The 25652-nt window shown below is 42.3% G+C and overlaps 1 protein-coding gene across 18 annotated transcripts in view; it reads left to right on the forward strand.

Annotated features, from left to right (window-relative positions):
- Positions 1 to 25652, forward strand: part of DTNA (dystrobrevin alpha) — a 348338-nt gene that overhangs the window by 237018 nt on the left and 85668 nt on the right. For all 18 annotated transcript variants that reach the window (XM_068237333.1, XM_068237332.1, XM_068237336.1 and 15 more), the window contains 6 exons: positions 2731 to 2944; positions 5610 to 5695; positions 13435 to 13589; positions 15369 to 15474; positions 16771 to 16937; positions 22336 to 22460. In XM_068237333.1, coding sequence (XP_068093434.1) covers positions 2731 to 2944; positions 5610 to 5695; positions 13435 to 13589; positions 15369 to 15474; positions 16771 to 16937; positions 22336 to 22460 — 853 coding nt within the window. The remainder of the gene's footprint in view (positions 1 to 2730; positions 2945 to 5609; positions 5696 to 13434; positions 13590 to 15368; positions 15475 to 16770; positions 16938 to 22335; positions 22461 to 25652) is intronic.

Here is a 25652-nt window from a genome sequence, read left to right on the forward strand (position 1 = left end):
AGCAGTGCCCCTCCAGACCATCAACACGTCGTCAATAAATCTAATCCAGAGGGGTACGCGTGCACCAAACTCTGGGCTGGGATACACTTGTTCCCGTTCCCAGAGTCCCAAATGCAAACATGCATAGGCTGGTGCACACGACGCCCCCATCGACATTCCACGCATTTGTTGATAGAATTGGCCTTAAAATACGAAACAATTCCGAGTAAGAATTACTTTTCATGGCTTCCACAATGAATGAATTGTGGGCTGTTGCAGAGGGATGCCGCTCGCAGAGGAAGAAGGACATTGCCCGGAGCCCCTCCTCGTGCGGGATCGACGTGTAGAGAGACTCCACGTCGATCCCAACAAGGACGGACCCCGAGGGCACCTCGAAACCGGCCAGGACACCCAGGACATCACATGTATCCTGTATGTAGGAAGGTAATGCTTGAACTAGTGGGCAAATCTTCTTCTTGTCCTCATATTGTCCCAAACGCTGGGTAGGGCTTCCAATCGCCAAAACGATCGGTCGTCCCAGAGGATTTACCATAGACTTATGCACCTTAGGGATGATATATGGAGTTGGCACATTAAAGGTAACCACAGTCAGGTACTCACATTCTTTCTTTCCCCTAAAAAATGAAAATAATCTAACTCCACAAGAACAATTAGCCTTAGAGGAACTCCAAAAGGCCCCCAATCTAGTAATCAAGCCCAGTGATAAAGGGGGAAATGTTGTTCTTATGGATGAGGAAAAATATGTGCAAGAGATTCAGAGACAGTTAAGCGACACCAGTACATATCGAAGACTTCGGGACAATCCTGTCCCGTTAATTAAGGAACAGTTCAATAGCCTCCTTGATGAAGGCCTGTGTGAAAAGATACTGACCAAGAAAGAACGCTAGCGGTTTTTGGAGCAAATTTCAGAGCGATTCTAGGCATGTTTAGAGACGTTTTCTAAACATGCCTAGCGTTTTTTGGGAGCGTTTTTGTGTAGCCGATTTCATATATTGTTACAGTAAAGCTGTTACTGAACAGCTTCTGTAACAAACTCCTAGAAAACCGCTCTGAGCTAGCGTTTTCCAGAGCGGTTTGCGTTTTTTCCTATACTTTACATTGTGGCAGAAACGCTTCTGCTAACCACGTTTGCGGTTTACTAACAACCTCAAACCACTGGTGTGCACCATTCCATTGAAATACATTAGCCAAGCGTTTTCACAGGCGGATGCGGTTGGCGGGTCGCTGCTAAAACCGCTCAGTGTGCACTGGGCCTGAATCTGTGTTGTAGACTTGGGACATCAGTCACACCAGTAAGCAGTGTCAGACAGGGAGGTAGAAAAGCTAGGGAAATCCACCTGCTGGCCAAGCAGCAGAAACCATGTGTTATCGCTTCCAATAGAAACCACTCCCAATAGCAAGTGTTTATTGTGAGCAGCAACACACGATTAAACAACAAGTGTCAGCGCCAAGGCAGAAGGCGACCGCAGCCGAGAAGGACAATGTCCAAAAGTCCACACAAGCAATGAATATATAAAGTCAGCGCAGGTCTATAGTAATACAGCTTTCGTCATTTTCTGGTATACAGGATCTTCGAACAAAAAGGTAAAGAAGCAAGGCTTACCAGATTCCAACAACCCACATTATAAGGTTGTAAACGAGTTTGATAGATGGTCCGCAGAACTTTCAAATGGTGTGGTTTCACCAGCGATGTTGCACACCACAGATTCCTCCGGAATATATTAGATATCCTGAGGTCGCAGAGACTCGCCAAAGAGGAGTCCAGTAGGATAGTGACATGAAAGAGATGTACGGCACATCTAAGTGTAAACCGTCTTTATTACATAACAAGTAAAACAATTTAAAAGCAAGGATAAAAGAAACTCACATACGGGGCCCGTGCACTGGGAACCCCGAAAAAGTAGCGCGCATAAAAGGGAAGGCGACAGGCGGCACCATTTTATTTGAGGTCTTCTATTGACCATTTTATGCGCGCTACTTTTTCGGGGTTCCCAGTGCACGGGCCCCGTATGTGAGTTTCTTTTATCCTTGCTTTTAAATTGTTTTACTTGTTATGTAATAAAGACGGTTTACACTTAGATGTGCCGTACATCTCTTTCATGTCACTACCCTACTGGACTCCTCTTTGGCGAGTCTCTGCGACCTCAGGATATCTACTATATTCCGGAGGAATCTGTGGTGTGCAACATCGCTGGTGAAACAACACCATTTGAAAGTTCTGCGGACCATCTATCAAACTCTTTTACAACCTTATAATGTGGGTTGTTGGAATCTGGTAAGCCTTGCTTCTTTACCTTTTTGTTCGAAGATCCTGTATACCAGAAAATGACGAAAGCTGTATTACTATAGACCTGCGCTGACTTTATATAAGCAACACATGATTACTGCTGCTTGGCCAGCAAGTGGATTTGCTCAGCTTTACCACTTCCTTGTCCGACACTGCCAGTAAGACTGGTATCGGCTGTAGGCAGAATAAAAACTTCACATGTTGGGATACGTGCAGACTGTAAGCTGCTGCAGACTTTTGTTGTAGGAGGTCTGTAATTACTCTTAATAATGAACTGGTCATGAAGTGATTACTTTTACTACATGCTGGTTTTTCCTTCTGTACGTGAGATAACTAGGCACAGGACTGTCTACTCTGATAAATAATAGCAGACAGTCAAATATTCATGCTGTTGAGTTGTACGTGGTCTTCTTCTTGACTTATTGCTGTGTGTTTCCTTACAGTACACCTGGTAGATATATGGAACATTATAGAAGCCCTCCGGGAAAACTCATTAAACAACCTTGACCCCAGCACGGAGCTGAATGTGGCGCGGTTGGAGGCTGTGTTATCCACCATATTTTTCCAGCTTAACAAGAGAATGCCCACGACTCACCAGATCAATGTGGACCAGTCCATCAGCTTGCTCTTAAATTTCCTGTTGGCTGCTTATGACCCGTAAGTGTGTTTCATCTGTAATGTTTACCTGCTCTCTCCAGTGTGGTGCTATGATGAAGGCGATTACATTTATTGTGTTTTCTCTTATTTTGATGTAGTTAGTGCTGAGTCTGACATGTTTTGCAGTAGCTTAGTAGTTTACAGAGTTCATAGAAACCTTTACATAAGTCCCTGCTTGGAGTTTACTGTATAGTATTGTTACCACACTGAAAAAGCATACGCGTGCAAAGACCGCACACTATTAAACTCAATATGTTATTGCATTCACTGTAAGACCACAAAAATATGTAATAAAGAAGCTAATTACATATCAGTGCTGTTTCTGGGGTGTATACATCCCGGGATTCTAGCCACTTACTTTATTTGCCTCCAATAATCGGCTCTAAATGTTATTTTAAATTTATTTTGTATTTATAGGGCTTTATCTTAAATTTAAAATACATTCCATATTATGGTATATAAATAAATGTTAAGGTAGCAGCACCATTTTATTTATATATATATATATTTTTATTTTTACTTAAGTACTGACCATACTTTTCATTTGGTTGTAACATTTGACAAATCTGACCAATGTATCGCATGTAATCTGATTTGGGTGCACAATTTCATTTGGGTCTTCTTTTTTTTCACCTTTTAACTGCACTGCAGGTTTAGTATTATATTCCTGTTTTGCCAGTCTTACATGCACTATTGTACTTAATGATCTAGCTGCTGTATTTTATATCTGTACTTGAATTTCAAGCTCAGGTTTCATATATTATACACACACATATTATTGATTGCATAGTTGCATTTTATGTAATATTGTTTTTTGTAACATTACCAAATCTGCTGTATAATTTAAATTGTGCAAATTGCTGGCCTTATGGTGACACACAATTGTCTTTTCTACCAGACTACAGTGATCCTTTGACAATACAATACTTAAAGAGACACTGAAGCGGAAAAAAAATTATGCTATTATGATTTGTATGTGTAGCACAGCTAAGAAATAAAACATTAAGATCAGATACATCAGTGTAATTGTTTCCAGTACAGGAAGAGTTAAGAAACTCCAGTTGTTATCTCTATGCAAAAAAGCCATTAATCTCTACGACTTTCAAAGTCGTGGAGAGGGCTGTCTTCTGACTTTTATTATCTCAACTGTAAGTGAACAGTTTTCTTTTTATCTGCTAGAAGAGAAGTCATTAGTTCACAGACTGCTCTGAAAGAATCATTTTGAATGCAGAGTGTTGTGTAATCTGCACATATTAGAGAATGATGCAATGTTAGAAAACACACTATATACCTGAAAATACAAATATGAGAATATTTTCTTTGCTGCTAATCTTCTAGTAATTATTCATAGTACACAACCAATTCATTATATCTTTTTTTTTTTCGCTTCAGTGTCTCTTTAACAAATCATATGCTGTGGCAGTTTGTTTGGTCAAAAGAAGGTGTCTCTCTCTATAATTGAGATAACCAATTTTGAACTATACCAATTAAATATTATATACAAATAAATTTACAGAAGTCAGATTGAAATGTATGCTGGTCCTGCCTTGTTTTTAGTTTAAGTGTACCCGAGGCTACGTGTGACATGATGAGATAAACGTGTATGTATGTACAGTGCAAAATACGTAAATAAACAGGCTGTTTGTTTTGTTGTATTTTGCTGGCTGAAAGAGTTAATTTTAAGGCATGGAAGTGACAACTTCTGTCTTGTCTGTACCGTGTCCTGATTATAGTAAACCTCCCTCATAAGCAGATTACTGTACATCAATTCTTCCTGGCAGAGCACAATGTCTGAAAGCAATAGGAGGGGGAAAAAACGTCAATAGTTCATATATTTTACCTCTGGGACACTTAATATACTGCCACTGAGCAGAGGCAAAAAAAATCTACTTTGTAAATGTTTTAAATGTTTAAATATAAAATAAAACCATGGGTTATCTAAAAAAAAAAAGTCATTTTTGGAGTAGGAGGACAAATATTGTTTATCTCATCAGTTTATTTTCTCCTCTGGTACACTTTGATGTTTATCAGTTCGTAATTACTCAATAAACTACATATTACATGTGCAATCGGTTTATTTTCTGACTAAATGATGCAGGGGTAATGCTTTTTCTTAAATATGGTGTACAATGTATCACTTACACCTGTGTTCAACATGGAAAAAAAAAAAAGATTGAAAACTTTGAAAAAAATGTGTAGGTCTTTTCATCAAGAAATTGACAATCTCTCCTACACCATTCCATTTATTTTAATAATTGACCTATGACCATAGAGCTCACAACTGTTAGTGCAAGAGGGTACCTTTTACCATTTGGAAGCCTGTCAGACAAGACCATGCACCCCTTCAATTTAGCCTTGCAGAGGAAGAGTGATTGGCCGCACCTCCCTTCCATAGAGGCAGCTGAGCCACATCTCCTGCCATAGGTCCTTGCAATGAGGGTATGAAAGAATTGTACAGGCCACACACAACCTCTTATCCTACTCCATTCCCCTGCAACCACCCACTGTCTCATTCCCCTGGTCCTTAGGGGAGAATGTTCACTGTTAATAGTGGGCCATGCTCTAGTGGAGATCAGATGCACACGCTAGGCTGAAATTATGTACGGATATGGTTTATGATCAGAAGATTCACAGCAATTTAAGTGTATGTTGATGTAATCCACAGGGAAGGACATGGAAAGATAACAGTCTTTGCTGTTAAAATGGCATTAGCCACACTGTGTGGAGGAAAAATCATGGACAAACTGAGATGTGAGTATGTTTTAATGCTTTTACATTATGAACCCAAACCTGTGTTTGTGAAGGTCCTTCGCTATCCAGGTCAGGCTATGGCCAAATAAAATATGATGTATCTTCTACTGGACACCTTTCAGTTTTGTAGAGGATGCTTCATCAAGTATGAGGAGTAACTTTTTTGATTCAAGTCAAGTGTAGGAAATCACTTGATAATTGTATACACACAATGGTTCCCTTATGCTGGGCATAAACGGCTCGTTTCTTCTTATCAATCGAGCCGCTGATGGCTCGATTGATAATTTCCGACAGGTCCGATTGCCCGCTGGATCGATTCCGCGCTCGATACCGGCGGGCAGAACAATAGAATAAAACGAAGTGATGATTAGAAAGCGCCCGCGGGGACGAGCGGGAATCGATCCGCGCGGACGAGCGGTGACGCGCCGACATCGAGCTGCTGGCTCGATACCGGTGCACTATCTAGCCATGTATGCCCAGCATTAGTCTGTGCAACAGAAAACCTGGCAAGAGTTTTGAAAGAAATACAGCTGAGGCATCCCTCCAAGTCTCATTAAAGAGAGTCTGTACTGTCCGATTTGTACAATAAAAAACATACCAATCGAGTCACTGTGATCTAGGAGAGGCGCATTGCCACTATTGGACCTTTTTGAGCTTGCACTCCTTGCCTGATGAAGCGGGTTATACCTGCGAAATGCGTTGCGGAGTGCCAAAATAAATTGTTATTTGTGATTTGAACAATCTCGATTGTCCATCATTTCAGGAGGTAAGTCCACCTGTACTCCTCCTTTTTAGTTGTTTTTAGATCATTTTAACCTGCCTGGCGCCTCTGTCCAAATTTGCACAGTATATAGTCCACCTTGGGTGGAGGGGACTGTCCCCTTCTTTCTATCTACAGAGAGCGACTTCTTAAACCTGAGTGGGGTCAGGTTCTAATACTCCCCACCTGCATTTCAAGTGGTTGCCTACGTGGTAACCCGTGTTTGTGAGTATATCCACATCTGTTAATTATTTCGCCAACAATTGTTAGACTTACTGCACTATATTGGGCTCTCGGTTTTTCTTTTTGTTTCAAGTGCATTATCCCATACATAGTGTGTGATACAAATTACATAATTAGTAATTAAAGCTGTGTGATCCTAGTTTGAATAACTATTGATTGCAGGAAAGATTGGCGTTTAATAGGCAAATAGAATGTTATTACCATTTGAAAAATTGTTGATTTGATTTCAAACAACTCTCAGAAATTAGTTCTGAAATATATTATTTGACATCCACAATTTTATAAAACTATAATACGGGCAGTGTATATCATTAATAACACTAAACACATATTGACACATCTTCAAAATATAAATATTTCATACTAATGTGGCCATCTTGAAATGCTGATAATCATTGTTAAATGGAAGTAAGAGGCATATGGTAGCTGCCGTATTTATTTCTTTTTAAACAATACCAGTTGCCTGCTTATATTTCTGGCATCAGTAGTGTCTGAATCACACACCTGAAACCGACATGCAACTCACACTTCAGTCAGAGTATCGGATCTGCATGCTTGTTCGGGGTCTATGGCTAAAAGTATTAGAGTCAGAGGATCAGCAGGACAGCCAGGCAATATGCATTGTTTTAAAGGACATCCGAGGTGAAAATAAACTGATGAGATAAACAATAGTATCTATCGTCTTCCTCCTAAAAAATGACGTTTTTAGATATCCCACAGTTTTATTTTATATATAAATCTAGTTTTTAAGTTTTTACTGTTTCATTGCCTCTGCTCAATTGCACCTTCATTGACGTATGCTAGAGCACAAATCTATGAATTATTGACCATTTTTATCTCTTTCCTGCTCTCAGAAGCCATTTACTGCCAGGAAGTGTTTTATGGCTGTAATTACTTATCAGTGAGGGTTATGCTTTAGTCTGACCCAGTCCCAACCCGGACAGAAACTGTTACTTGCATGCCTGATTTTTTAACTTTTCAGGCATAGTAAGAAAAAAAGGAACATAGCCTAGATATTTGTGTGCTTGGCACTGTACATACACATGTCTATCTCATCATGTCACATGTCACCTCAGTTGTCATTTAAAGGAAATAAATATGTCAGCATCCATATTCCTCAGGTGTGCTTTACCCTCCAATGCAGCGCTGTCCAACTTCACGGGCATGGAGGGCCATTTTTTTTTCAGACCCCATGGTGGAGGGCTGAAGGTTCTTGCTAAAGCCGCAAACCAGAGCCGGATTAAGGCTAAATGGGGCCCTAAGCAAAGTAACTGATTTGGGCCCCCCATCATGTCGTAATAGAATCAGAAGATGCAGCTGCACAGCAACATGCTGCACACACCGGGGCAGCTGAGCTACCGGTTGCTATGGGCAACAGCCCGCTTTCCTCTGTGGGTGCACAATGCAGGGAATAGCAGCAGCAAAATGCAGAGTGAGAGATGAATGGCTGGGACATTTGCACTCAGGGGCTGGGGCACCCCTGTGAAGAGGACGCCAGATATCACAGCAGCAGCACTTTCCCCCTGCATCTCCAGCCTGGCAATAGCAGAAAGCTCTGGACACCGCCAAACCAGAAGCCATTCCCCAGACAAAATTACATAACCACCCCCACCACCGAACAACCGATTTCCTCCCAAACTAGACAGCCACCATGCAGCCTCCATCCCAGTGAAAACGATAGTCCAGCAGAGAAGGCAGCCGCAGCGGGGAGAATGACAGCACCAGATGACTCACATTCACCTATTGCGATCCAAGCAATGGAGGTCCCGTCATCTGGAGCCCATCTGCCTCCTCTAGAGTGCTGCCGCTCTGTTACTACTACTATTACTACTTCCTACTTCCTGTCTGATCTGAGAATCAGGAAGTTCAGAGCGAGCAGCTGCACTGTAGAAGAGACAGATGGGTTTCAGATGACGGGATCCCTATTGCTTAGATCATGGATAGGTGAGTGAGCGTTTGCCATCTGCTGCTATCATTCTTGCTGCAGCTGTGGTTCTCTGTGGGAAGGGAGGGAGGAGTGGGCAGCGACAGAGCGCACAGTAGCAGGAGAGGGACCTAGGAGGAAAGCCTGGCTCTGAAGGCAATCAGCAGCGCACGGCATCATTTGACAAGACAAGACAAATAACATTTATATCGCACTTTTCTCCTGGCGGACTCAAAGCACCAGAGCTGCAGCCACTAGGACGCGCCCTATAGGCAGTAGCAGTGTTAGAGAGACTTGCCTAAGGTCTCCTACTGAATAGGTGCTGGCTTACTGAACAGGCAGAGCCGAGATTCGAACCCTGGTCTCCTGTGTCAGAGGCAGGGCCCTTAAAGGGACTCCGAGCAGTGCCTGTGGGTATACCTTTAGGCATACCCACAACTAATGAATTACATCCTCACACCTACCAGCATGATGTTTGTAATTATATCCCCCTGGGTTCCTTATATTTCATTGCATTGTGCTAAATCGAGCTGCCGACTTTGGAGAAAAGTCGTCCTGTGTAATACAATGTAACTATGGAAAGATGCATATCATTTTGAAGCTCTCTTTCTCCTCTTTCCAATGATAGATAAACTGCCACCCTACGCCTTTTAGTTTTCGCTATTTTTGCTATCGAAATTGCGTTGGCCGCAATTTCGATCGCGAAAATAGCGAAAACTAAAAGGCATAGGGCGGCGGTTTATATATCATTGGAAAGAGGAGAAAGAGAGCTTTAAAATGATATGCATCTTTCCATAGTTACTGCACTGCTCAGAGTCCCTTTAACCATTATACCATCCAGCCACCCCTGACAGGATGGCGAGGGCTGGTTTATATGCTGATGGGGCCCCTTTGACTCTGAATAGGGCCCCAAGCGACTGCTTTTGTTGCCTGGTCGGTAATCCGGCCCTGCCGCAAACCCCCCCCCCCCCCCCAGGAAAAAAAATGCAATTAAAGGACAATTAGATTGGTGGCACTTTCCACAAAATGCTATTTAAGATTTTGGTGAAGTTGCGTGGCGCACACGGCGCGCCACAAACCATGGGGGTTCCGTTGCGAGTAAAATGGGTGTGGCCATGGACCAGAGTGTGGATGTGGCCACGGGTGGAGACAAATTTACATGAACTTAGCAATGTGGGACATTAGATTAGGACAGTGGTGGCGAACCTTTTGGAGGCCGAGTGCCCAAACTGCAACCCAAAAGTCACTTATCTATCGAAAAGTGGCAACAGCAATTTAAACTACATACAAACGTTTTAACTCATACATGAACATTATGGAAAGTCCAAGTTGAAAATAAACTCTGAAGATAAACAATTTCATCCATCCTACTCCTGAAAAATCTATTTTTTTTTTTAACCTCCCAGTTTTATTTTCCGTTTTAAAAAGCTAAAAAAAGGTTTAATGCTATTGTCTCATGATGATGATTCAGCTTTCCCATAGTCTCGCAGTTCGCAATCATGTGACCCCAGAACAAGACAAATTCAGCAATCATGAGGCCCCCAATAAGGCACATTCAGCAATCATGAGGCCCCCAACAAGACAAATTCAGCAATCATGAGGCCCCCAACAAGGCACATTCAGCAATCATGAGGCCCCCAACAAGACAAATTCAGCAGTCATGAGGCACATAAATAGAGAGCATTTCACATAAATAGGCAGAATGCCCCTTTAATATGGTAGACACCTCTCACCTGGCTTCTGTATTCTCCTCTACTGGCTGCTGTGCCTGGCTGGCCTGGCAATAGTGTTTTTGGCCAGATTGGTCATGATGTGTGGGCTGAAAGGCCTTGCGGTGCTGCTGTGGCCGGGCTGGTGGTGATGCTGTGGTGTGGCCGGATGAGGTAGTAACAGGTGCCCCCCCCAGTTAGATAGTGACAGGTGTCCCCCCAGTTAGATAGTGACAGGTGCCCCCCCAGTTAGATAGTGACAGGTGCCCCCCCAGTTAGATAGTGACAGGTGTCCCCCCAGTTAGATAGTGACAGGTGCCCCCCCTCCAGTAAGTGACAGGTGCCCCCCAGTTAGATAGTGACAGGTGCCCCCCCAGTTAGATAGTGACAGGTGTCCCCCCAGTTAGTGACAGGTGTCCCCCTAGTTAGATAGTGACAGGTGCCCCCCCCCCAGTTAGATAGTGACAGGTGCCCCCCCCCAGTTAGATAGTGGCAGGTGTCCCCCCAGTTAGATAGTGACAGGTGCCCCCCCAGTTAGATAGTGACAGGTGCCCCCCCAGTTAGATAGTGACAGGTGTCCCCCCAGTTAGATAGTGACAGGTGTCCCCCCAGTTAGATAGTGACAGGTGCCCCCCAGTTAGATAGTGACAGGTGCCCCCCCAGTTAGATAGTGACAGGTGCCCCCCCAGTTAGATAGTGACAGGTGCCTGCCCAGTTAGATAGTGACAGGTGCCCCCCCAGTTAGATAGTGACAGGTGTCCCCCCAGTTAGATAGTGACAGGTGCCCCCCCCCAGTTAGATAGTGACAGGTGTCCCCCCAGTTAGATAGTGACAGGTGCCCCCCCTCCAGTAAGTGACAGGTGCCCCCCAGTTAGATAGTGACATGTGCCCCCCAGTTAGTGACAGGTGTCCCCCCAGTTAGATAGTGACAGGTGTCCCCCTAGTTAGATAGTGACAGGTGCCCCCCCAGTTAGATAGTGACAGGTGCCCCCCCAGTTAGATAGTGACAGGTGTCCCCCCAGTTAGATAGTGACAGGTGTCCCCCCAGTTAGATAGTGACAGGTGCCCCCCCAGTTAGATAGTGACAGGTGCCCCCCCAGTTAGTGACAGGTGTCCCCCTAGTTAGATAGTGACAGGTGCCCCCCCCAGTTAGATAGTGACAGGTGCCCCCCCAGTTAGATAGTGGCAGGTGTCCCCCCAGTTAGATAGTGACAGGTGCCCCCCCAGTTAGATAGTGACAGGTGTCCCCCCAGTTAGATAGTGACAGGTGTCCCCCCAGTTAGATAGTGACAGGTGTCCCCCCAGTTAGAGAGTGACAGGTGCCCCCCAAGTTAGATAGTGACAGGTGACCCCCAGTTAGAGAGGGACAGTTGCCCCCCAGTTAGAGAGGGACAGGTGCCCCCCAGTTAGAGAGGGACAGGTGCCCCCCAGTTAGAGAGGGACAGGTGCCCCCCAGTTAGAGAGGGACAGGTGCCCACCCAGTTAGAGAGTGACAGGTGCCCCCCCAGTTAGAGAGTGACAGGTGCCCCCCAGTTAGAGAGTGACAGGTGCCCCCCAAGTTAGATAGTGACAGGTGCCCCCCAGTTAGATAGTGACAGGTGCCCCCCAGTTAGATAGTGACAGGTGCCCCCCAGTTAGAGAGTGACAGGTGCCCCCCCAGTTAGAGAGTGACAGGTTACCTCATTGCAGCGCTGCCCGCCAATGCCTTCTCCTCTGTCCCCACTGGGATAGCGCTGCCTCACAGCTCAGACCTCACAGATCGCGGCGACTGAAACAAGCAGAGCGCGCGCATAACACCCGCGCGCCAGAACGTCACATGCGGAAGTGACTGATTTTACTTCCACATGTGACGTACTCCGTGCGGGTAATATGCGCACTCTGTTTGCCTCAGTCGCGGCGATCTGTGAGGTCTGAGTTGTGCGGCAGCGGGGACACAGGAGAGGCCACACAAGAGGAAGCAGGCATGGCGCCCATAGCGCACACCATGCCTGCATCTCGGGGAGAGGAGCGGACCGCAACAGGAGGCCTGGCGGGCCGGATCTGGCCAGCGGGCCGCCAGTTGGACAGCGCTGCTCCAATGAATTGTCCCAGAAGTCTCAGTGAGATTTCCTTTAGTGAAAACAAACAAGTCTATCTCTCCATTGTAAGAGCAGTATGGGCAGTGTATGCTTCTGCATTTATGCAACTGCCTGGTCAGCTAATTAGCTCAAGTTGTATAGTCTTAGTATCTTTTTCCTGTGTCCATGCCTAAGCAGGAACATGGGATATCAAATTTGTTCTTGCACCAACAATGTAATAAATTGTCGTGCTGGGATCCACTCTGGAGTAACAAGCAGTACGTATTAAATCTTCAAGATCCGCACCATCAAAGTAATGTCTTTATTAAGTATATAAAGTTAAAACATGATTAAAATAGCGTGGGTCAGAGATAACTCTCTGACCCACGCTGAAGATTTAATAAGCAGGAACATGGGTCAATAAAGAGGATTGAAAATTTTGTCCTGCCAAGGTTGCTAACTTGGGACTCGATTGAGGCAAGGAGAAAGTATTAGTCTCTTCTGTACTTCTCAGTGACTGAGAAGAGGCAGATACACCTCAAACTGCAACAATAAGCTTGTGTTGGCAGGGCCATCTCTTCATCTGTATTTTATTAAGGTTGTATGATACTTAGTTTAACACCTCTTTCTAGGTCACCCATACCTTTGGGGAATACGGCAGAGAAAGCCTTACATTGCGTGGATCACCTCTACAACACTTCCATTGTAAAGCAGAGAATTAAGGGGGGTGGGGGGTCACTTCTCTTACCAGGTGTGGGTGTTCAGGGGAGGGGTCTCTCTCTCTCTCTCTCTCTCTCTCTCTCTCTCTCTTTCTTTCTGGTGACTGGCACTCTATTTACAATGTGTTTTGGGCACAGTGGTGTGTTGTAGAGATTATGCACACCAAGTGATGCTGTTTTCAGCAAGATGAATCTAGTTTTTGCTGTATTTGAAAGTCTTGTTTGAAAGTACAGTACTTAATAGAAGGTGTGCTACACAACTGTGTTTTATCCTTTATCATCTTGGTACATACAATGTAATGCATGCTCTTTTTCTTGTACTTTCAGATATCTTCTCTTTGATCTCTGATACAAGTGGGGTGATGGTTTATGGAAAATATGACCTGTTTCTTAGAGAGGTACTCAAACTGCCAACTGTTGTATTTGAAGGTCCTTCTTTTGGCTACACAGAGCAATCTGCGAGGTCTTGTTTCACACAGCAGGTACCAAACATTAAACAGTATGTTTATATGAACGTCTATTAAGAGGAAACCTGAAGATGTATAATCTAATGTGCATGGCTGTTAACTGGGAAGTATATGTACACTGGAACACACAAAATACTCATTCAATGGTGTAATAAACAAGGTGCCAGGCTGACTCATTTTATATAAGTCATGAGACTTGTATAAAAAATAATCTTAATAATGTAATTAATAATTATTTAGTTAGTTATTCCAATGAGAAATCCTAGCTAAAAAATGACCACTACATTAAATAAATGTGAGGGAAAATGTAAACATACCTTCATATAATTATCTGGGTAGTGTATTGCCAAACTGAATATTTTTTGTGCAGATGTGTATCCTTGTATGTATGTACTAAGGTACTGGATTTGCATAGGTAGACTGATTACATCTACAGCGCTATTTTGGCATTAAAGCTATTCATACATATAGATGAAGCAGGTGCTGTATGCGATAATTTAATTTTGCCTAGTCACACAGATTTAGAAGTTTATTTAGTATGAAAAAAATGGTGATTTAACTGTTTTTACCTCGAGGCTTGTTCCTATGATAAAATGATAGGAGACCCGCATGATATCCAGAATAGCTTTTTTATAAGGATGGAGCATTTTTCACAACCTTGCAGGGTCCTCTCAATAATTTATTAACTAGTGTTCATAAATGTGCTAAGCACTTTTGTGAATAACAAAGCAAGTGGTATTGTAAGGTTGATGAGGATTTGGGCCATTGCTGATGCCCGCAGATGTACAGATATTACTCCATGCGGATGGGGAGATACTTCTGTCATTTGTCACTACATGCTCTGCGAGACTCAACTGACAGCTAGGTGACAAATGTGACACCATGCCTAGCTTATGTGGAATGAAATAAATATTAATTGTCCCATAAGCTCCATTGGATAGTAACAGTTTATTACATTTTAATTCCAGCTTGACGTGATAAGTACTCTAACACTTTTCATTTGCAGAAGCATGACAGGCTGTGCAGAGTTGATATATTGCTTGGATAGAGGTTACACTGTTAGTGCAGATTTATAATGAATTTTGTTTATTCCTGGGCTTATTTTTCATCTGGTATATGTAGGTGACTTGGACTGTAACCTGTAGAACACAGTTTGATCAGGTATCTTTCTATCCTATGGTAGAAACATTGCATCAGTTATATGGGTATTCTTTTAGAACACTCCATACATGAAGCCCATTTGAAGCATTGGTCTTTTTGGCACTACAAACGGGTGGTGGCAGTTATTTTGACATGGGTCCTTTGTTCTTTTGCACTAATGCTTTGGTGCTGTGACAGTTTGACCATCTGGCGCCAAACTAAGGCCGGGCATTTTGCCCTACCATTATCATATACAGTATTATGGCCATGCCTCTTGACCCCCCACCCACTCCTCCCATCCAATGTACTTTATGGGAGGTCAACTGTTACGGCCATGCCTCAGTCTGCAACAAAGGGAAGTGACAAACCATCTTCAGAAAGCTAGAGTTCTGGTTTGAAGCCTCAATGTGACATTATCACTGGTGCTTTAAGGATACATGTGAGTATATTTGCGGAGGGCGGAGGGGGTGCCTTGGAAGCAACTATAGTGATAAAATGTGTGGGAGGAAAGGTGTTTAAAAAAAATGGACTACGTTTTAGAATTCTTCTCAGTACAGAATGACCTTACAGAGATAATAGTAAAATAAAGTGCCTAAAAAATTGCATTCTAGCTTTCTAAATTTTGCTATCGATGCTTCTCTTTATTTCTACCAGAAAAAAGTCACGTTAAATTCCTTCTTGGACACGCTTATGTCTGACCCACCACCTCAGTGTCTTGTCTGGTTACCTCTTCTGCATCGACTGGCGAATGTAGAAAATGGTGAGTAAATAAGGAGGGTTCATCCTGTGCAAGACCACCCTTAAAGTTCAAAGAACCGAATTCACTTGAAATCTATATACTTGACTTCGTATTTGTCCTTTTTCTCCTTCATTATTACCAGTCACCTTCCTCTGCTGTATTGCACTGCCAATTTTACAATGTGATTTTGGCAGTGATTTTCAGAATGTTTTAGAGTAAATGCGATATTTCCTGCATTCCCTCAATCTAAATCACTTAAAGAGACACTGAAGCGAAAAAAAAAAATATGATATAGTGAATTGGTTGTGTACTATGAATAATTACTAGAAGATTAGCAGCAAAGAAAATATTCTCATACTTTTATTTTCAGGTATATAGTGTTTTTTCTAACATTGCATCACTCTATAATATGTGCAGATTACACAACACTTAGCATTCAAAATGAGTCTTTCAGAGCAGTCTGTGAACTAATGACCTCTCCTCTAGCAGAGAAAAAGTAAACAGTTCACTTACAGTTGAGATAATAAAAGTCAGATAACAGCCCTCTCCACGACTAACTTAGTCGGAGAGCTTAACGGCTTGTTTGCATAGAGATACCAACTGGAGTTTCTCAACTCTTCCTGTACTGGAAACAATTAGACTGATGTATCTGATCTTAATGTTTTATTTCTTAGCTGTGCTACACATACAAATCATAATATCATTTTTTTTTCGCTTCAGTGTCTCTTTAAGTAATACACTGTGGAACCACCACTCCTGAAAGCAGCCCAGTGGGCCCCAGCTCTTGCTATGTTGTCATGCTTCTAAGGGCTGGTTCACGCTGCGAGCACTTTTTTTAAGCACCAGTGATTTGAAAAGCTCTTGCTAATGTAATGCGGTGTGTGTTCTTACTTGAGCAATTTGAACGCACATATTACATTAAAAAAATTGCACATATTACATTAGCAAGCGCTTAGAAAAGTGTGATCCAGCCCTTTAAGTGTGAAATGTTCATCTGTCCATGTGTTCAGCCGTCCTCCGCCTATGGTAGCTGTATACATCTGAACCAGTCAAATATGAATTACCCATAATGAACTACATTTTTCTGTTCTATCGGTCACAATGTTTTAATGAAGGGATGAGTGGTGGTAAGTTCTCATCAGAGTTAAAATTGTATGCGTAGTTTTCTCAATGGCTGTTCTATAACAGCATCATGTTAGCACTATTCAACCCTGAAGAGTGGATATGTTTCCAGGTTAATTACTTTTGTGTATTTTGTGTATAGTGTTGGCCATGGCTGTCTATTAACATATCTATACTATTTCTTTTCTCCCCTAGTCTTCCACCCTGTTGAGTGTTCCTATTGCCACAGTGAAAGCATGATGGGTTTCCGTTATCGCTGCCAGCAGTGTCACAATTACCAGCTCTGTCAGGACTGCTTTTGGAGGGGACATGCCAGTGGTTCCCATAGCAACCAGCACCAAATGAAAGAGTACACTTCATGGGTAAGAGAGGGCTTGCAAGATCCTTAGATAGACCACAGAAGAGAACAAACTAACCTGGGAGACTATGAATTTGGTGAGAAGGAGATTTTCACTGGTTTTTAATTTGTGAACGGGATTTCGTGTGGTATTGAATCAAGAGTGAGTATGTAACACTGAAAATGTAGCATTACATCACTGTAGAATTGTGCCTATTGTGGCAGGTGGAGGGAAAATTAGAACTAGGTCTATTTATTTATACATTTATCTTTTGGTACGTTGATGGTACATTTGTCTTTATTCTACACAGTTTGGCAGAATTGATGAGATAGATTTGTATGTAAAGTTTTTTTTTTTTTTTTTTGTCTTTTCTTTTTTTCTTTAGCTAGAGAAAGGGCAGCATTTTGTTACACAAAGGGAACTGTACATCAGGGAAATGCTGTGTGGACTGCTGCTGTGGAGATGTAGAATGTCTGCATGTGACTTTATGTCGTGGAAAAGAATATCTGTGTTGGCCCAAGTTTTTAAGCTATACAGACAAGGAAGATGATGTGTAGTTTTATGGACTATTTGGAGCTAATTACAAATGCTGCAGTGTGTGCATCTGTGATAATGGTTTTCAATTAACTGTTAATAAATTAACATTGCCATTCTTATTCATTTGTAAATAACCCCTGATAAAATGTCATCAAATATAAATTGTTAGCGGGATCAGTAAAAGAGCTTTTAAATACATTCTCGCAGCATACATTATGTGGGGTTACAATTGTAGGAATTGGCAATGCAGGGAAATCTGGGGTTGCATGCAGGCTGCAGACTTTTAAGGCTAGTAAGATATAAAAGTTTTATTAATAGAGACATTGACCAGAGTAATGACGATTAATGTGCTTGTTTGCATTACTGGCTCCATGTAATAAGAATAGGAGGTTCAGATTTAGAAACCAGTTCACAAAAACAGTGTAGCACAACTAGAAAGAATGTGCATAATGGCCGCTAATGAGAAGCAGGACAACCTGATAAAGCTCACCCTTCATAGGCCAGTAATGGAGAGGGGTTTGCTTACTTTAATTAAGTGGTTTCTGTAGTCAATAGTGGAGATATTAACTCTTAAGCTGGCCATACACTGGCCCGATATGCTGCCGTTTCGACAGCAGATTCAATCACTGGGATCTAATCTGCTGCCAATCGTTCGCGCTAAACGCACCCGCCGATCCGATTTACTCCCGAAATTGGATCGGACCGTCAATCGCGCCGTGCGGGAAATTACCGTCGATCGCCCGCGGGTAGGGAGCGCGTCGCTAGCGGCGGCTGATCCGATACAGGTATACATTACCTGACGCTGGCTCCCGGGCATCTTCTCCGCGCTGCACCGCTCTGTTCCTGCTTCCATCCCAGCGTACATTAACTTCCTGTGTCACTCCAGTGACTAGGAAGTTCAAATAGAGGGCGCTCTTTTAGAATGGATGCGGTGCGGTGCAGCACGGAGAAGAGGACCCGGAGCCAGCTTCAGGTAATGTATACGGGGGGGGGGAAGGCGGCAGGAGCAGCTCAACAGATTGCGATCGGTTTCAGGCTGAAATCGATTCACAATCTGTTTGCAGCAAAGGCAGCCATACGATCCCTCTCTGATCAGATTCGATCAGATAGGGATCTGTCAGTTGGTCGATCTAATGGCAAATCGACCAGTGTATGGCTACCTTAAACCTCCCTGGCATTCAATTTCCCCAGGATTTCTGTGCAAAAAGTGATCCAATTTTCATAACTTTTTTTCCTGTAACTTGCCAAAGTGTGTCAAGCAAGGGTCTAGTATACAGTGCAGGAGAGTATTAACGTGTATGCACGTCAACACTGTTCACAGCATGTTTTGTATTAACGTGTATAATTGTCAATACCGCTAAGGAGGTTAAAAATAATAGTGCAAAGACAGGAGGTTGTCCTCTTGTCGGGACATTATGAGTCCACTTGGAAAAATGATTTGCTTTAAAGCGGTATTGTCACTATAAAAATCAAATTTCAACAGCAACTGGTCTGAGTGTATTAAGTGATAAAGATGCTAATCCTGCATTCAAAACTTGCAAAACTGTTTCTGCTGTTATGGTTTGGAGTTATCACATACTTTAGGAGCACTGGCCCTAGTGCCAAACAGTGCCAAAGAGTTGAATGCTGGGAGTTCTTTTTATCTATAATATATTCCTCCTCTTCCATTTATTTCCCTACCTAGCTGCTTATCAGAAACACCCTCTGATTACTTGTGTTTACAAGCAAGGCTGAGGTGACTCAGTGATTGGATGTGTAAATAAAAAAAAAACAGTGCATTTGTTAGTATACACCTCAGTGGGAGTGTCTGAAGACTCTGGGAGGAGGGCAGCTAATGAATACACAATGAGTAAGAGAAGGGAGGGGGGAAACAAGAGTCAGGGAGGATATGATGTCAGCATTAGCTTGGCAAGATGGCCACTGCCTAGAATAGGATTTTCTGCTTTTCCTGTATAAAATTCACAGGAATCATTACGTGGATAGCACAATACATCTGTTAGGTTGTTTCAAAATAGTTTGGATGCTTACATAAAATAAAATAATTTGTTATAAAAAATACATTTATTTCTACCCCCACTATAAAGAATATCTTATTTTTTTCTTACCTTTTTTTTTTTTATTATTTTTTTATTTTTATTTTTTTACATTTTTTTTTTGTTTTTATTTTTATTTTATTTATTTTTTTTTTGGGGGGGGGGGGGGGGGGGTTAGCTCTCATTTAGCCTTCTGGTTTTTTTTAGGTTTTTTTTTTTCCTACAGTTTTCCGGTTATGATAGGAAATGTGCATTTATTAGCAGTACTCTAAGTATTGTGCTTTGCTCATCTGTATTTTTTGCAATAAATTGAATACCTTGCTGGCAACTCCTACCTTGTTCCTCTAGCTTCTTGTTGCCAGCAAAATGAGAATTCCTTCCACCCTGTGAGGCAGCTGTAGTTCTTTCATGCTGAATATGTAATAAAGCATTTGACCCTTCGCTCTCCAACCCTCGCTCCCCCCCCCCCCCACACACGCACACACGAGGGAAAGGCACACACACATGAGGGAAAGGTGAACTGTACTTCATTACACACTGTAGTGTACAAGATACAGAGGCGCCAAAAGAATAAAAGGTAATTAAATGAACTTAAAAAACCAACTGGTTAAACAGAGGAGGCAGCGGTGGTTTTACCCCCTCCAAACAGACACAGGCAAGGACTGCGATTCAGACAGTCAACAATTTATTCGGAACTCCAAAAAACAATGCAACGGGTTTCACGGGCCATACATCCCGCTTCCTCAGGCAAAATACAGTAGGAGTCACAGCATCTGTATTATATCAGCGAGCTCGGCGCCGAGCTCGCTGATATAATACAGATGCTGTGGCTCCTACTGTATTTTGCCTGAGGAAGCGGGATGTATGGCCCATGAAACCCGTTGCATTGTTTTTTGGAGTTCCGAATAAATTGTTGACTGTCTGAATCGCAGTCCTTGCCTGTGTCTGTTTGGAGGGGGTAAAACCACCGCTGCCTCCTCTGTTTAACCAGTTGGTTTTTTAAGTTCATTTAATTACCTTTTATTCTTTTGGCGCCTCTGTATCTTGTACACTACATTGAGTCCACCCTGGGTGGAGGGTTGTTACCCTATTTTCCTGTCTACAGAGAGCGACTTTTTATTCCTGAGTGGGGTCAGGATTGTTCTCCCCACCTGCCTATACAGTGGTTGCCTATTGGTAACCCTGGTTTGTAAGTATAATTTTAACTTCTCATTTATTTTGTTGTCCCCAAGACGAATTACACTATTGGGGCTCTTGGTGTCCCTCTGCTTTATTTTCATTACACACTGAGCAGGGAGGAACTAGAGAGGAATTGAAGACGAGATTCTGTGGTCAGCATAGTAACACTGTGGTTCTGTAAAAAGCAGCACAGAGTAGATGAGCAAGCTCTGTTCTTACAGTGGAAGACTAGCTGTTCCCAGCTCCTCCCTGGCTATCTCATGATGGGTGATGATCTGATTGGAGAGGAGTTTGGACAGTTCAGACTGCCATTCATTCTGAACTGCACCTGACCTTTACACAGGAAGTCGATTTTGCAAATTCAGCAAGCAAGGTAATAAAAATGAATAATTCAGAAATGGTTTACATGTGATGCACAAAGTGTGGTGCATTTCAAATCATGAACTGTTCTTGCGGTTCAGACTATTAAAATACTCACATATTTACACAGAGTGGGGAAAACTGAGAGACCCAGAGTAAAAGGAATTTGAAAGCCCCAGAATTATACTCACATCCTCCTGTGCCAAAGGCAGCTCCTTTACCTTTATGCTCTGGCTTCTGCTGTGCTGGCTGGAAAGAAAAATAATTACTCATTTTTCAGCCCAGTCATTTAGCACATGTAATTCTACCTTTTGGAGGGACCTCCAGAGGTAGAAGTGAAAATTGCAACTCGGTCATTAAGCGCATGCAATTATCTATTCTACCTTTTGGAGCTCGTTCCAGAGTTAGAATTACATGTGCTGAATGACTGGGCTAAAAAATTAGCAAAGAATTTTCTGTCCACCCACCCCAGGAGAAACTTAAGCATAGTGGTAAAGAAACTGCCTTTGATACTGGAGGCTGGGCTTTCTAACTTAGCTGCCTGATTCTTTACATATCTCTTAGGATTTCAAGAGCATATACACATGACAGCACACTTTCAGAGCCTTGCCATAACGATGTCTGCCTGTCGATGAGAGAGAGAGACGGAGGAGAAGATAGTTAGAGCAAACCAAGTGGGGAGGTCATTACCATGACGGCAAGTCTGCTTGCTTACTGATGGAGGAAAGCTGTCACATTATGTAAATTAGCACTTGCAGAAGGCTTTGAAATAGAAAGCGCTGCTTGAAAACTGATGTCTGCCCTAGTATCTACATGTTAGCTGGGTAATCAGAATAACATATTTTGGCATCCCTATGACCAGTCTTTCTAAATTATTTGTGTCTCTTTCCTTCACTATTTCTATATACCCCCTTCTGTGTATGGCAGCCTCCATCTTCAGTAGTCAGTAACACCCCATACCCGCCCCCCCCCCCCCCTCCTTTCACATGTGCAGCATTCTTCCAAGACCCTTGACTGCCTGGCCTTCCCAGAAATCCCATCCTGCCTCTTCGTGATCTAATTTATTGTACAGGAAAGAAACATCTTGCCATGCAGCTCATCAACTTTAAAAAGAAAAGATTAGCTAGAAATGTAGATTCACTGCTACTGAATGAAAACATGAATCACTCAGTTTTACCCGCTAATAAAGGCAGTATTATTTTCCCTTAGACTCCATGAGAGTTGTAATTTAAAATCCTTCTAAAAGTGTGTAGGGTAGTCTCCTTACATGCCCTCCCATTACATTACTTTTTTTTATTTTCTGTTGTTTGCAGAAATCTCCGGCAAAGAAGCTTACTAATGCACTTAGCAAGTCTTTAAGCTGTGCTTCCAGTCGTGAGCCTCTGCACCCGATGTTTCCTGAACAGCCGGAGAAGCCTCTAAACCTGGCTCACATTGTGTGAGTATCACAGCTATCCCCTCCACACATACTTTCCTTCCATCAAAAAGTTGTGGGTCACCTCCTGCACATTCTAAAAGTTTTCAGATGTCATAAACTCTGTGTTTCTATTGAGGGATGAGATCTTTAGACTGCGTTCTATTGTGTGTATAGCCTTCACTGCCTGCCTGGAAACAAGCTGCCAGTCTTTTGTACTGAATATCTATTATGCCACTAACCAGCATGTTCCCAGCAAGGTCACCAGTGAATAAAAATCTGTTTTTACTTAGTGGCAATAAACATTCTTTTCTCTTTATTGCTGTGTATAAGAGGAGACTGCATTGCAAACAAAAAACACCATTTAATTTTAGTGTACAAAAGAATCATAAAGGCAGTGGGTAAAAAATAGCTTAATTCATCTAATCAAGGTAAGTCAGGAGTAGTTTTGTTTATTTAGAAGAAAACATTAGACAAGACCTAGTGAAGGTCTCATATTGGAGTTCCATGCATCAGTTTCCACCACCAAAACTTAAGTTAATGAGATGTAGACTGCTCTTCACTGATGTGTTGTCTCACAGTACATGCACCCGCACAGGCAGAACTAATGGCTTCCATTCATGTGACAGATGGACATATGTGTGAAGGAAAACACATTTACATGGTTAGTTGAAGAAAATATTCAAATGTCATCTAATATATCCAGGGATAGAGCAATTCCAATGAAAAAGCATGTCTCATATGATCTTAAAGCCCCAGTCCAGTCAGAAGTGTTTACCTAAGTCTGTGTGGGCACCCTGAACGTGTTTCTGTCTGTGTAGAAGGCAGCCCTTGATTAGTGTGGCGAACTGTGAAACTGGCCATGTATAGGCTGCTATCAATCATTTTGGCACTAAGGCTGAGACTTTATACTGTTGATAAAAGGGTCTTGAACTAAGAGGTGCATTGTTTCATTAAATACTTTTTTCTTATTATTACCCTATTTCTGTGAGATTATTGCACCTCCTTAAACCTAATTTATTTTATTGGGTGCCTTTTTCTAAATCGTACATAGCATTCTTTATCCCATTTTTACCTTTCAAGATGCAGGTATTGGTTATTTGCCATAGATGGACTGCAACAGGAGAGTGACCACATATTAGGGATGGCCCGGTTGTAAAATACTTCTCCCAGGAGTACATATAGTGGTTGTTTACTCCACTCTGTTTACAGGAGGGTTTCCTCGCTAGATATGATTGTTCATGATTGTCTGTGTCAAGAATTGAAGGTGTGTACATTTCATTTTTCATCTATGTGGGTAGTGGGATTACACATCACAAAACACATGGCCAAAAATACTGGGACCCTTGCACTTATGTCAGGAAACAAACAATCATCCTAAAAACAAATTCAAGCTGACCTGCGGTTTGGGGTAAAACTGTGTCAGCTCGCTCTATTTGTCACCATGATTGAAAAGGGACACTATGCCAGGAGACCCAGGAGGATCCCACAGCTGATAAAGAGATGTACAAAAGCTACTCTGGAATATGCTAAAACTTACCTGTGAAAACCACAATATAGTGCCAACAAAAGAAATAAACTGCAAAGGGCACACTTAGCAGGAAGTCTTGCCAAAGGACTAGGTACTGGCTTACTGAAGAGGAAGAGACAACATTCGACCCTGGCTCCAATGTCAGAGCCAGAGCCTTTAACCAGTACACTTTCTAGTCCATAAGACCATACCAAAGCATTTCTAATATTCTCACATAAATTTAAGGGTGCTGATATCGTCAGCCATGATTCAATACAGTGTTTTCGTGGTCACTTTTAAATTATGGCAGTTATATGTCTGTCAGCCTGATCTTTTGACTTCAGTAGTGTCTAGGTTACACACCAGTAGCAGATATACCTGGTTTGCATTTTTAATTTGGGTCACTAGAGCATTATAGGCAGAGGGTCATCTTGGAAACAGGTGTGTTGCTTTTTTTTTTTTACAAAGCCAGTTTATCACAATTAACATATTTATTACTCAGTCCTTCGTCAACCTCAATGTCCAGTGTCCAAACTGGGGCCCATGACCTTGTTGCTACACCACCTATGTCCAAAAGGGCTTCAGGTTAGTTTATATCCAGAACATGTGGAACAGGTTATCTGACTCCATCTCGCACCTAGTTCAGTAGGAGAATATGTGTAGATTGATTTTATTCAGGCAAAGTGATGTAAAATTAACCCAGAGAAATGTCCTTTGTATAAATTAGTCTATTTCTAGGTAAGACTATTGATGTATATAATCCAGAAGACTATTCACAGTCCTCTCCCAACTCCCCTATGGCCGTCGTCCATACAGTGAAGCCAATCTCCATCCTGTCCGACCTTTCTCCTGCCAGACAGCCATAAATAGCTGTAATAGTTTTAATCAGTCTCTGAGTTATTAATAGGCTTTTAAGAGCCTTAGATTCACTAGTCATCTTCATTTCATGTAGCGTCTGCAAGTAATGAAGGAATCGTTTTGTTTTCTTTCATTAATTTACTGTTACGATTATCAAACCGTTGTATTCCCTCAGTCGCAATATATTGCAGAAATTTAATATGAAATCTTGCCTAGACTATAGAATTGGGGATCAATGGGAAATGTGTAATTTTTAGGGTTTTCCTGTAGTGGAGGGCGTGGTGACCTCCTAATCTACTGGCGTTTTTGGCAGATTTACTGGCTGATTGATTTTTCAATAGTTTTTCTGATCTATTTTCATTCACTTCTATGAGAAAATCATTCAGAAAAACGATCAAAATCAGATCGGACCTGTCGTAAATTATCTATCGAGCCATCTATCTACCAAAAAACTCATACTGTATTCTCAGCATTAGAAACATCTCATACTCAATCCATTGCCTTTATCACAATAGGGGCATCTGCACTGAATTTGAAGCTTCTGAATGGAAAGTAAGCTAAAAAAAAAAGCATACTCTAAAATGGTAGTTTCTATTCATATCTTACTTGTCACTGGCATGCCTTTAAGTAATCAGTGGCTTAGAAGAGCTTCATAATATGAAGTTGCAGTCACTTGCAGTGAAATGTAATGAAACTGGAGAACTAGCGTGCAGATTTTGCATCGGGATTGCAGCAATTTGGATACTTCAGTCACATTGCATAGAATCACGTAAACTGTGCAAGTCTTCATAGACTTGCGTGGCCCCTGCGGTGGGGATGCGGCAGGGAAGCATGACGTGGTGCAACGC

This window comes from Hyperolius riggenbachi, chromosome 5 (assembly GCF_040937935.1).
Source record: "Hyperolius riggenbachi isolate aHypRig1 chromosome 5, aHypRig1.pri, whole genome shotgun sequence".
Lineage (NCBI taxonomy): Eukaryota > Metazoa > Chordata > Amphibia > Anura > Hyperoliidae > Hyperolius > Hyperolius riggenbachi.